This window comes from Euphorbia lathyris, chromosome 1 (genome assembly GCF_963576675.1).
Source record: "Euphorbia lathyris chromosome 1, ddEupLath1.1, whole genome shotgun sequence".
NCBI classification, from domain to species: domain Eukaryota; kingdom Viridiplantae; phylum Streptophyta; class Magnoliopsida; order Malpighiales; family Euphorbiaceae; genus Euphorbia; species Euphorbia lathyris.
Window position 1 is genome coordinate 26,562,253 of NC_088910.1, and position 14,364 is coordinate 26,576,616.

Genomic DNA, 14,364 nt, shown 5'->3' on the forward strand with positions numbered 1-14,364 from the left:
TTTACAAAATATATCCAATTTAAGCTAAACATCACAATTAAATTAACCATATTACATTCTTTTCCTATTAACTTTATATGTTATCTTTTTATTTAGTTATATTTTCTTATTTATTATAATACAATTAATTAGTATTCTTATCCGGTATTCGCTATGGTTACTTTGTTTTTTACAAAGTACCGTTACTTGGTGTGGTTTTCACCATTGGATGATGGATTAATTTTTTGCTCCATCATCCAATGGTGAAAACCACACCAAATAACAGTACTTTGTAAAAAACAAAGTAACCATAACGGACACCTTCTTATCCATTAAAACTTTATATTTATTTTTCATCGACCATTTCATGACTCCTAAATTTCATGGCTCATCTAATATATTCAAACTAAAAATAATTGAATATACATAATATTTTGAACACTAACAAGAATATAATATGATTAATTTAATTAGACATATTTCGATACCTTATCCCTATTTATATCATAGACCATTTGAGTGAACATTACAGCATTGAGATTATGTTGAAATTTGCTCAATATTAATAGTCATAACACTTAATTTAATAAAAACAAATAATATGATACCTAGTCATATGATTATTTATTAACCTCGTCGTCAATTTCACTTCATTTTAAAATTCAAAAGAAACAAAATGCATGAATCAAAAATAATACTGTAATATGTTGATGTCATAAAAAATCTCCATTCAAAGCGACCCTTACCCTTACCGGAAGTACCCTGCATCAAGCTATGGTTCGAGAATGAAGAGGGAGCACAAGATACAAGTTTTATGTACCGGTTTGAAGTTGAAAACCAATAACAAAACCAACAAGTTCTTACGGAGAAATTGAACACAAAAACTACATGCTAAAACTGACTACTCCTACATTACAAAATGAAGGCCATAAGTTTTCAATTGTTTTAAGAGTATTTTATCATGTCAAAGGCCAAAACTTAATGAGATGCCAAACCAAGTTCGGCCAGAATTTCGATACAAAGGCTGCTGCTTTCCAAACTATCAAGTCTGCCTCACTCATCAGCTGCAGGTGAACGACTGCATAAAACCCACATTAGCATGCCAGGAGGTATAAACTAAAAGATTTCAACAAAATAAATGAAAAACAAGGAGATTTGAAAGGCAAGAACCTGTTGAATCTATCATTCACAGGGCTTTCAGCTGCACCATCAATCGGGCTGTCCCTCTCCTCAGGAATGGAATTTGGACTGATTCGCCGACCATTTTCAGGGCTCAACCCCTCCCTTTCATACGGACTACGGCTGGAACCACGTCCATTGTCAGTGTTGGTCCTCTCTCTCGCATATGGACTACGGGTACTTTCACGAACTTTGTCTGGGCTTCTTCGCTCCCTTTGGTAAGGGCTGGCACTCTGGTCACGTCCATTGTCAGGAGTGACTCTTTCTCTGCGAAACGGGCTACGGCTGGGACCACGTCCATGGTCACTACCAGCCCTCTCTCTCCTATAAGGGCTACGGCTGGTGCCTCTACCATAGTCTGGGCTGCCCCTCTCTTTCTTGTATGGACTTGGGCTGCGACGACGACCATAGTCTGGGCTAGCTCTCTCTCTCCTGTAAGGTCCAGGGCTAGGGCCACGGCCATAATCAGGGCTTCCTCTTTCTCTTCGGTATGGGCTTGGAGACCTCCTCCTATCATGGCTTCGCCTGTCAGGTGACCTATCTCGACCTCTATCAGGGCTGTACCCGTTCCTCTTTTCATCATCATCTCGAACAGCATATTCCACTGAAATAACTCTATCCACCAACTTGCTGCAAAATGCGTGAAAATGTTGGAACCCAAATCATTACCAGCGTACATAACTAAAACTTTGATTCATCACCCTCAAGATCAAGCAAATAAAACACTATTCACACCTTCAAAAAATGAGGGAGAAAACCATTGTAGGAAAGAAACAAGGAGGTAGGGATGTTCCAGGATGGGAAAATTAACCTCATATTTGTAGCTTCCAATGCCTTTGTGGCGTCCTCTTGCGTTTCATACTGAACAAATGCAAAATTCCTTCTAATCCTCACGCTCACAATTCTGCCATATGGCTCAAAGTGCCTCTCCAAATCCTTTGTCCTAGTATGATGTGGATCAAAGTTAATGACAAACAAAGTCTTCGACGGTCTAGTACTGCCTGAAGATCTTCTTGAACTACTACCAGGCCGTCTAATTCCCCGTTCTTGCTACAATATGACCAAACCAAAAACCACAATAAAAGTTAGATCCATAACTTAGACAATTAAACAATGTAACACATTATATACACTAAAAAATATGTCTTACTTTTGTCCATTCAACACGAAGCCTGCGACCCTTGCGGCCAAATTCTATTCTGTCAAGTCCTCGAATAGCATCCTCTGCATCTCTCTCATCTTCCATGTATATAAATGCAAATCCTATATACAAGAACAAGTAAGGACCCAGGCACAATTAATTATAACTATGCATGCTTTAAAACAAAAATAGACAGATGAATATCATGTGGAAGGATTCTCAATATGAGAGCAATTTTCACCTTCAGCAGCACATAAACCTACTAACATCGACCCTTTGAATAAAACTTTTGGCAACCTTCCTAAAATCTGTAAACTAAGTGACCAGTAAAAGTAGCAACAGACCTTGTATGATGAACTAAATGATGTCAAGGAACTAGCATCCAAAAGAGGATGGTGTCTCATGGTATGTCAATGAAAATAGAGTGTCTTCTCCATCTATTCTGCAGCCCCTGCCGTGAGGTCGGCAATGTTTCTATCTGAAAACATGTCTGAAATTGAAGGCTGGGGAAATGCATGTGGAATGAAAGGCAATTGTGACTCAGGAAAATTGGCAAAGTTCTGCCATAGCGTATCAGAGTGACTCTTCTTGATAGCAAGAAGAGGAAGCTCGTCACAGGCAGGAAACAGAATTCTGATGAGCCCATCCATTAGCCAGGAATGAGTATGGATTTCCCATGATTATCCTGCGTCAAAGAAAATGTTGAGTATGGGGGTTTTATGCTTCAAAAAACATACTTTCTTTTTTCTTTAAAATATCCTTAACCCCCACTAGAACTCAACAACGGAAGTTACTGCCTTGTTGTAGCAATTTTGAGTTATGTGATCTTGAACAGCCATAGCAAGAGGAAGCTGGCACTTTTAGGTACGGAAATCTGAAGCTTGACTTGATGGAGGACTTGGAGGCTTTGAAGAACGTTTATACATAATGTTATTAAGAGAAATACTCAGAAAGCAGTATAGCGTACTATTAATACTATAAATATTTTACTATTAATCGGTCTTTGTCAGAATTATACAAGTAAATTATTTTAATACTGTAGAACATCAAGAGCCACAATAAGTCTGACCCTCTCGTATGATGACATGAACTGGAATTGCAAAGCTGTCGGAATGTAGCCATCTGCCTCCGGAACAATAACTTCTATTGCTCTTCTGTAATATTTTGCTATACATGGATCCAACTTTACCATTTGTGAACGTGTACCGGCAATGTTATTCTCCTTTCAAGTGAAGCCAATACGAGTGGCATATCATAGTAGCCACCAAGAGGTATGCTTTTAACAATTATAAAAATGAACTCAGTGTTTCAAATTCAACCTCAGAAGAAAAATTATAAAACAAATCGTATCCCAATAACTCGTTTTGCATTATACATATAATTCACTGACGTCAATCTACTCACAAAAGATTAATTTTCATATCTTAGCAGTTTCAGTTCCAAAATCAAAAGTGAAATTAACAGAATAAAGCCCGTCTGGATCATAATAATAATAATAATAACAAATCATGGATTAACAAAGACAACTAACCAGATTTCATATCCACTCTTTCAACTCTACCATAACGTCTGAAAAGTCGTTCGAGTTCAGACTGCCGGGCATCATACTCAAAGTTCCCACAGAAAATAGGCCTCATGCTGCCTGGAAGATAAAATGTAGATTCAAATAAACTAACCGATATGTTTTGATCTTTAAAGCTTATCAGAATAATTAAATTGCATTAAATAGACTGCATAAATATATTGCGCTAAACCAGATGATAAAATGAAGACAATTTACAGTTACAAATCAGCTGAACATCCAAAATGTTTTATCATTTTTTTCTTTCCTCGCCAGAATTCTAGATGCTGTTCTTTTAACAATCAGTGATTAGGTCTTCGCATACAGAAAAGTATAATTCCATAACATTGAATGAACATAGAAAAATAAAAAGCATACCCTAAAAATGGCCCCTAACCCAATCAACTACACAGCAGAAAACACAATAAGTCGGAAATAAAATTGAAACCCGGAGAACAGATCTATGAAAACAAAAGTCAGATCTACTACATGCGATAGAGAAATGGGCAATAAGCAAAAATTTCGGCTAGAAACTGAGAAAGCACGGAACAACAATCTTTCGTGTGTTTTCTTCGAAACATTTTAGAATCGAACAGAAAAAGAAAATGGATAGCAAGTTCAACATAGATTGATGAGCTGATTTACCTCTTGAAGCAAAGATTTGAGGACCTGCGATCAACGAACTCAGAAACCCTAGCAACAGAGTCAAAGTTCGAAAAGGCTATTGAGATATTTTTTCTCCCTGCAACCCAAATGGCCAGAATACTAAATAGAAGATAATGACATCCTTCTCCCACAAGAGTCCCTTAGAGTTTCTTTAATTTACAGATTCACCCTTCTAAAAAAGTTGTACTATTTTTTTATTTTTATATTGTTAATAAAAAAAATAACAGTTGGTTTGGGTGATTTTCAAATAGTTTCCTATTTCAACATAAGACAAATAGGTACCTTTTGTTTACAACCGTAATTAATAATTACAGGTAAAAATTGGACAACAACGTGGTTAGTTTGGGTTAATGATCAAGGATAGTTGTGTCTTTTATTTTTTTATTCCCTCGTAACATTATTGTGAACACGGATTTGTTTGATTTTGATGATGAGCTAATTGCACATTACCGATGTATTATTTGGATGAGTTGAATCTCGAGTTCTCAACAATTGTTTGTAATTGGAAACAACTCTAGATATCTTTTTCGGTCTCGCTTTAATTTAATTTAACTTATTTAAAAAACACTTCACTTCATCTTACTTTGTATTATTTTTATGGATTTTTTTTATATTTTTACGATTTATTCCGAACTTTGTGGTTCTCTTTCGAGTTTATGGTTCTGATCTTCAGAAAACCGTCGTTGAGCTCCATATAGAAAAACCCGACTCTTTTTTGTCGCCTTTATCATGGGTTGACAAATCCATATGCATGTCAAGATTGATTATAATTGCATTGTACCTATTTTTGACCTAAGAGACATTCTACTCTATCCACAACGATCTGGCCCACTTTTATCATATCCTCATGACATGTTGTAAAATTGAGTGTGTTATGTCAAAAAACCGTTATTCTCATACTTTTTTTTACTAAAGAGAGTCGTCCCGACTTTATTGATACAAGACAGAGATGCATATTTGTGTTCAAATATAATACAAAGTCGTCCAGCTCTATTTGAATAAAAATGACACTTTGTCATTTCTCGCCCAATTTGCCTATAAAACTAGAGTAAATACACGTGCAATGCACGGGCTTGTATCGAGGTGCGTTTTTCTAATTATAAACTCCTGGATTTATCAATTTATAATTTAAAATAAATCATAGATTAATATATTATAAATTCCATTTTCTTAAGTGAATGTGGGTATGGTTTTTTTATTCAGCTTCAAAAGTAAAATACTAACAAAAAAAATATTAAGTGATGAAATATCAAATATGAACTACTTCCACATAACAAAGAAGCATTATATTATTGCTGCAAATTTTGGCAAACCAAAGGAAAAATTATTGCTTTTGTTTTCTTTGAGATGCAAATGAAATGAGTTAAATACTTAGATGAGTTTTTTTATAATGAATATATGTTAGTGGATATGAAAGTGAAATTAATAGAAGAGATCAATGAGAAATTATGGCTTTCTAAACAGAGATCGTCATTTGTTCAATACATGGTATTTGAAAAAACACAATGTTTGTCACAAATTTGCATAAAAATAAACATAGCACTTTAACAACTAATTTTGAATGTTTAACTATCCATATAACTATATTGCTTATAAATAACAGTTTTCGTTTCCATTTTTATGGAACATAAACAGAACATACACACCAGCATTTATCCTATTGTTTCAATATTTTTACATCATGAATAACAATATAATGATTGAATACAAACATAGTCAAATAAAAAACTAAAATGGTTCTAATAAAATAAATAGATGAAGCGAATGATAAAGCCAAATAAAATCAACAAACCTTTAATGATATTTTTCCCGGGGGAGAGCAAAAATAAAAAAGTTCAATAAGATTTATTAAGGAACATATAATATTTAGTCAATTAGTTGTTATACAAGAAACTTGAGTTACCAGATGTGAAATAGAATTTGGTAGTTGGAGGTTCCTCCCAAAGTAATTTTTTTTTTTTTTTTTTTTTTTTTTTTTTTTGCAGTTGATAATATTAGCTACCTAAAATTGAAGCTAAAATTGAGGCAAGGAGAATTTAGAAATTGCGGTAATGGTGTGCTGGTGCCTATGGAACACTTGCAATTATCAGGTCTGGCATAATTCTTGATCTCCTGTTCCGGTCTTCGTCAACAGCACTGCTGAATTTTTGTCTAACTGGAAACATGTCGTACTGCTGTCGTCTAGTCTACTCCCCCTATTGGAAGATGAAAAGTCCATAGTTGAGTTAAAATTATGCATTGAAAAAAATTATAACAACCAAAAATGGCGACATCAACTCATGTTCTCATTAAACAAAAAGGGCTAATGAAACTTTTACATTGGAAAAAAAACAATATAATTCGCTTAATTGCATAATCAAATGAGAGTTAACTTTCTAAAAAAATGCATGACCGTAATGAACACGAGTAATAAGAATAGCAAAACATACTCTGAAACTAACATATCACAAAGATTCATGCTCATACTGCAACACCTACTATGGATAGAGTTAGACTTAAATCAGAAGTGTGAAAACCTATAGGACTCAACCTGAAATCTAAAACCTTGCATTTTCGAAGCATTTTACTGTTATTCCATTAAATTCATTAAACTACATTTATTATCACGTAAAACATACCCAGTAGAGGAAAATTTATTCTAATTTTTAAATTTAGGGACAGAAATACTCAATATCAGTTAAGAAAAAACTGGAATACCTTTGTGCTCTCTTGGTGTCCTAAATATTTTAACCTTACAAAGTAGAATATAGTAAAATTGTAAAGTAAAATGGAATTTCAAATTAGAGGCTTTAAAGCATACCTTTGTGATCTCTTAATACTTGAGCAAATTTTATAACATAAAAGTCTCGCGGGCTTTCAAAGGAATAATGCATTTCAACCATATTTGTGCTCAGTGTTGTCCAAAAATTGGAACCAAGTGTTATTCTCTTAGGTTAGTGCATTACATTATTGAACCTTCTATATGTTTAGATATCACAGTAAGAGAAGATAATATTTAACAATGTAATCATATTTTTTTCAGCATAAAAGCCTTCCATGACAATGTCTATAAGGATAATTTACCTTCAAAATTATCTGAAAAAGCTAAGGAAAACCAGAAAAAAACAATCATACTTGGAAAACAAAATCAAAGCTTGATGAGTGCAAGTGAATTAAAAATTAAAAAAGAAAAAGAGAAATAAATCTACTTGTAAGATTGTTGCTTACTACAACCGCAGGCGAAGAGCCTCAATTACCTCCGGAACAAACCCAAATAAAACACAGTTACAAATAAACTCAAAGTTCAAAGTGGTAAGTGAAAAACTATTGTTTATAAGGGGTTTAGGAATCTAGCCTTTTTAAGAGAAAGGAATCAAAACGTATAGTACCATCCCAAACATCCCATCTCGCCTACAATTAAAACCAAAACACGAGATGTCTAATGGAAGCAGCAATTCAAACTCCAAAAGAAGTAATTCACAGATGGGAGAGATGCTGCTGATATTATAACAACAACAGAAATTGGGTTGAAGAAGATTGATGAAAATGAGACAGAAAATAGGTAACAACCGCGATTTAAGAGGAATCAGATAGTCTGAAGCAGTTATAGAAGAAGGCACGATAACAAACATTAGAAAGCAACCGTTCATCAATACGTGTAAAAAAATTAAAAACCGTAAATAGGATTGTAGAAGAACTTGTTAAGAAACTCAGAACACGAAACCTTTGTTGGTCCCGTGTAACGTGACAAAGTTAGCTCCAAGGGGGGGTTAGGAACTATTTAAAAAATTTCACGTAAGGCTGACTTATATTTTAAACTAAGACTTTTATTAAGTCTTTTAGCACAGCAATACTGAGTAAGGTTAGAGGCAGGCTTAGTCAACTGCTGACTAAAACTGTTTCTACCGTGAGCCAGGAGATAGCACTTAAGTCTATTCATGAACTCAACTCTCAGATCACTCAACTCAGCGTATGTTATTTAGTGTTTTACTAGGCAGTACACAGCAAGCAATATATAAAGGAGTAAAGGGTTAGAAATATGTTACTCAGTAGACTTATCCTGGTTCGGCCTCCTTGCCTACGTCTAGTCCCCGGAATCCTTCCGAGCTTTTTAAATCCTCTACTGAGCTCTTTAAAGGTAGAGCACAAATCGTTTACAAATAGCTACTAAGTATACAAGAGTACCTTCCTCTATTCTTCTACTCAATACTATAACTACTGCTGAGTGCTATAACCGAGCAACTCAGCTTCTCCTTTCTATTCTCTAGAAATTATAAAGTGTTTGTTCTAACAAAAGCTAAGAACACTTTAGATGAATGAATCACTCTAGACTTTTACACAAAAATAGGAATTGGTGTAAGAATTTGCTTTGCTTTTCAAGACAAAACTTCGAATTGGTATTTGGTCAGTGTTTCGACTTGATGAAGATCTGCATCGAATGAAGCATTTGAGAGGCCTATTTATAGTGACATCTGAGGCACTGGTCATTTCGAATTTCGAAATAATCGTTAGAGGGAAATGGCTTCCTGTCGCTTTCACTCAGTCAGTGCTCAACGTCTTCGGCCAATTAGAATGATGTATCTTCTGTCTTCGTCAGGGATCAGTTGCTTTTCCTCAGGCTGGTTAGAGTGTCTCCACATTTTAGGAAAAGTCTTCCAGACAGCTTTTTGCTTCGTCTGAACATTTCCTTAAGTGGAAATACTTTGTCTCCAAGTTGTACAGGCCAGCTGCTGACCTGACTTCTTTGTCGCTTGACTCAGCAGCTTCGTCTTGAAGCAATTGAGAAGGCTTCTCCCTGCTGGACTCCGCTTTGTTCTGCTTGGGCCGTGTGGCTTTCAATAGTTGACTTGGGCTTGACTTTCTCTTGTGGGCTTTTGGGCCTTAAACTTTTAATGTCTTGATTCTTATAAATCAATTAACTCAACATTGAACAAACACATTAGTATTAATAAGTCAAAGCATTTAAATTTAATGTGTTGGAATATTTTATCATGGGAATTAACTATACTTTAAATAATTTTGTCAAATCAAAATCATATGGAAAGGTGTTTCAACAACCTCAACAAATACATTTTAAACTTGCCACGTGTAATATTTTTCTACAGATTTAGTATAGTTATAGATAGATGGGATGATTTCTTACGTTTCTATCGGAGTTTTTTTTAGGATTTTAGATAAAGACTTTGGAATTGTTTATTTGAAGTTTTGATAAAAAAAAATATAATTGTTTATTTGAAGTTTTGATAAAAAAAAAATATAAATTATAATGAAAAGTAGAGCTTTTTAACTAAAAAAAAAAGTTGATATCATTTTAAAATTCAACTTTTTTTTGTTTGTTTGTTTGCTTAGTTTAAGTGATTAATTAATCAATAACTAACAACTTACTACTAAATTTGGTGTTCTGAAAATCATTCGGAGCTAGATCTGAGCAAGAATAATGGTCTTAACGGGTCAAAAGATAACACGTTAGAGGCACATTTCAAGGATAATTTCTAAAAAAACAAAAAAAAAAAACAAATGGTATGGTTGATGATTGTCGAATCCATCAAATTAAATTCTCAACTCGGATTGTTACAATTAATTGCAAACAGGGCAAGTAGAGGCCGAATACAAAGAATTAATACTTATTCAATTCTTGACTAATAATCAGAGTGAATGCAAAAATAATTTAAAGGGAGGTTGGTTTTGGTTTAATTCAATAATGAATAATTAAATAAATAATAAAACTTGGAAATCAACTGGTATGAATAAATTTTAAAATACTTCCAAATAAAGGTTTCTCAGGCAGAGGGTTATTATTGATCAGAGACAGGACAATTCTTCTAAACACACACTGGATTAGCAGCTAACTTAGCTTTCTTCCTTATAAATAAAATAACTAAGGAAGGTTATAATTATTCCCTAATCAACAAATAATTTCACCTAAGCAGATAAAATTCAACCAGCTGACAGCTTTACAAAAGAGAAGAAACTAATCTTGAACAATCAACACTTAGCGATGTTGATTGAGGAAACCAAATTATAATACACATATTCTAATTATATATATATATATTATTGACTTTGTCAAATTTGGCCGATAACGACCTTAAAATGAAAATTTTTAAGTATTATAGTTGTTTAATATCATATTTAAGATGGAACCAAATTTTTTATTTTTCAAAATCATCATTTTTTTAATTTTCTCTCTCTAAACATTAACTTTCTCTCTCATAGTAACAACACCTAAATAACCTCAAACCTTAAAAATTTGAAGAATTAAAGTTGCGTAAAATATCATTTAATTCTTGAAATTTTTTATTTTGAGGTCATTATCGGCCAAATTTAGCAAAGTCAACAAAAAATGAAATTTTGCAAACTACGAGGTTCGGTTTATAACAAAAAGAAAACCTAAAGGTATCGATCTGTAAAAACATGAAACTACATGACATTTATTTAAAATTAACCATATATATATATATATAGGAGAAGGCTTTTGTGAGAACCATTTTTTAGGTGAGGACACTTTGTTATGTGAGAACACTCAAAACTACGCCGTTTTGAGTATAAAAATTAAATAAAACATGGAATATTGCTAGTGGGATTTGAACCCATGCACTTCCTAAAGTCAACAAAAAATGAAATTTTGCAAACTACGAGGTTCGGTTTATAACAAAAAGAAAACCTAAAGGTATCGATCTGTAAAAACATGAAACTACATGACATTTATTTAAAATTAACCATATATATATATATATATATATATATATATATATATATATATATATAGGAGAAGACTTTTGTGAGAACCATTTTTTAGGTGAGGACACTTTGTTATGTGAGAACACTCAAAACTACGCCGTTTTGAGTATAAAAATTAAATAAAACATGGAATGTTGCTAGTGGGATTTGAACACATGCACTTCCACCCACACTCCATATTGGATACCACTAAGCCAATTAATTTTCTTATACATTATGTCGCGTGCTGCTTAATATACTATTGTCCTTGTATCTTCTATTGTTTAATATTTGACGCATACACTTATTAATATCGATTAAATATGCATAATAATGAATTATTAATAAAAAAATGTTCATAATAATGAATTATTAATAGAAAAAATGCATAATAATTAATTATTAATAGAAAAAAAAATGTGCATAATAATGAAATATTAATAGAAAAATAAATCCAAGAACATGCTCCAATTTTTTATTTATTTAATTCCTCTATATTTTTGTAATTTATGTTTTAAAATGTCAAGGACGATGTTCTAAATATTGTTACATACTTTCTAAACTTTATAATTTGTGTTTTAAAAATTAAGTATAATGTCTTAAAAAAATCAGTAAATATATGGACCATTTTTGCATTTGTTCTAAAAAACATAACGCATGTTCTAAAAAATATGTTGTATGTTCTAAACTTCATAGTTCGTGTTTTAAAAGTTAAAATATATGTTCTAACGTATGTTTTAAAAAATATATTTTCTTATATAAATAAAATATTAATATGAAATTTTATTAAAATATATAATATATTTTTATTTAAAAAAATATATTATTGGATTTTTTTTAGCATCAAATGCACTTAAATCTGTTAAATTTTGATTCCTTTTCGATTTTGCTTGCTTCTAAAGTGATAGCACATCTTGTCTTTCTAAACATGTGCTATCACTTTCAGAGCCACGTTGGTGGACCTCTTTCCCGGACTTTTGTGCATCTTTTGTCTATAAGGATGCCAACAGAACTGAATACTTTAGAATCTGTTAAACTTTGATTCCTTTTCGATTTTGCTTGCTTTGTTTGTAACTCTTTTTCTTCTTATTTTAATATATTTGGTTCAGGGTTGTTTGCGTCTACCTGCTGGTGCCAACCTAGTTGGGATTAGCTGCTCTCGCTTCTCACCTCGGTAACCAACCTTTCAATTAAAAAAATATGTATACATTAATTTATCTAAATAATTTTATTCAGATAATTTTGCCCATTTATTTGTTTAATTTAGGTGACGTTGAACTTGATTTCAATCTAATTGAATTTCTCCGTTCCCCTAGACCCATAGAACACTGAATTAATACTCTTAGATTTATGTAATCATTTACATGTATCCTAAGACATTATGAGAAACCTTTTATTCTAACTAGTCTCTTCTGCGAGCGATTGATAAGCCCAAAATATACCTAAAATATCATTAATAATTACATTAGTTTTGTATTAAAATCATGTTAATTATATTCATTTGGAATATTTTTACGTCTATATTTGTTTCTATTGTGCAAGGTACTTAATTATTTGGAAAAATCCAAATATGAGCTAAAACAGAGCAAAAACGAGAGAGAAATCACATTTACAAGATAAAAGGCACGTACAATTCAGAGACCGAAACAAAGAGTTGGGAAACGATCTATGAACGGAGACAAAAGTCTCTGTCGCGACCGAGCTTCCCAATATCTCGGTCGCGACACACGTTTTTTAGACATGAAAACGCGCATCCGTGCATAATTCTCCCTCAACCCAAAGCCGCGACCGAGATTCCAAGAATCTCGACAGAAACAGCAAATTTCCTGCACAGATCTCACATGTTTTAATTCGAAACAACACATCTGTTCGTCTGGATAGAATCGACTCTTCACCAACGGATATGACCCTTCAAACACACCTTTTGGAACATTATAAATAGATGTAGAAATTCAGAATTAATGTTGTTCAATTGGTTGTTCTAATTTATGTTAGTTTTGTTACACAAACTTGTTATAAAGTTACAAGTTGTGTAAATAGTTTGAGATACAATATGTAGTTATTATAGTTGTCATTTAGAGTTCGAGTATTGTTTGAAGATGAGTTTACACTCTGATAGTGGATTCAGCGATCTTTATTTCGAGGATTCAGCGAGAAGAATTAGCGGCTGAAACGCCCCAGGGTCTGACAAACCTACGAAGTTTGGGCAAAGGATTGACAACCCGGAACTTAAATTAGTTAAAATGTTATCCATATTTCTTCTTCTCTGTTAACTTGTGATGATTCGTAGTTCACTAATAATATATCTTTTCAATTCAATTTATGTTTACTGTTGTTATTTTAAAGTATGTTCTAACAAATGTTCTTCAAAATAATAAACTTGTGTTTTCAATAAAACCTTTTTACATAAAATACATTTCAATGGAAACTTTGTTGAACACTTAAAAGAATTAGGATTTATGGTTGATATGATCGATAGCTCGGCTTATCAAACATAGAACACCAATTTGATTAAGGTAGCAATCTGTTCCGATCGTAGAAAGATTGTCTGCAATTTGAAGCCCAGTAATTGCATTAAATGATAAATTGTTACATCTTAATAATCTGATCAAAGTTATAAGTTGCTTTCTTGCTTTGTATAAACAAGTCTTGAATTCTATTTTAACCTAAACATAATTGCTATAAATTGTAATCTTAACTATAACCAAAATTAGGATTAGAAACCAATTTAAACCATTTTAAACCATTAACGATTTCCTATAAACCTCGAGAAAACGAATGTAATCAAGACAATAATTTCTAATCAAATTATCATACGTTCTCTGTGGGATCGATATCTTTTTATTACTACAAGTGAAACTGTGCACTTGCGGAATTCGCCTAACAAGTTTTTGGCGCCGTTGCCGGGGAACGATGTTGATAATTTGATTTTTATTGTTTTATTTTATTCTGAATTTTGGTTTATAATTTATGTATTTATTTATTTTATAGTTTTTATTTATTTATTGAGGATGGTCACTAGGACTAAATCCTCACTGTTATTTAACGTTTGCATTTAGATTGTTTGCAAATTAAAAAAAGAAAAAAAAATCCAAATTTTCTCAAAGATGAACTGAAGATTTGATCATAAATAAAATTC

At 32.6% G+C, this 14,364-nt stretch overlaps 1 protein-coding gene across 2 annotated transcripts; it reads right to left on the reverse strand.

Moving 5' to 3' along the window:
• Positions 1-660: 660 nt before the first annotated feature.
• Positions 661-4,659, reverse strand: LOC136226000 (serine/arginine-rich splicing factor RS40-like). Of its 2 annotated transcripts, none has more exons than XM_066014252.1 (6): positions 4,506-4,659; positions 3,831-3,941; positions 2,309-2,421; positions 1,970-2,208; positions 1,150-1,788; positions 661-1,057 (listed from the first exon to the last, which is right to left on the reverse strand). In XM_066014252.1, exons 2-6 carry the CDS (start codon positions 3,934-3,936, stop codon positions 1,033-1,035), a joined length of 1,122 nt encoding a protein of 373 aa, XP_065870324.1. In that variant the 5' UTR covers positions 3,937-3,941; positions 4,506-4,659; the 3' UTR covers positions 661-1,032. The 2 variants fall into 2 exon arrangements, with proteins under 2 accessions (XP_065870324.1, XP_065870333.1); XM_066014261.1 differs by lacking the exon at positions 4,506-4,659 and adding an exon at positions 2,644-2,984.
• Positions 4,660-14,364: the final 9,705 nt, after the last annotated feature.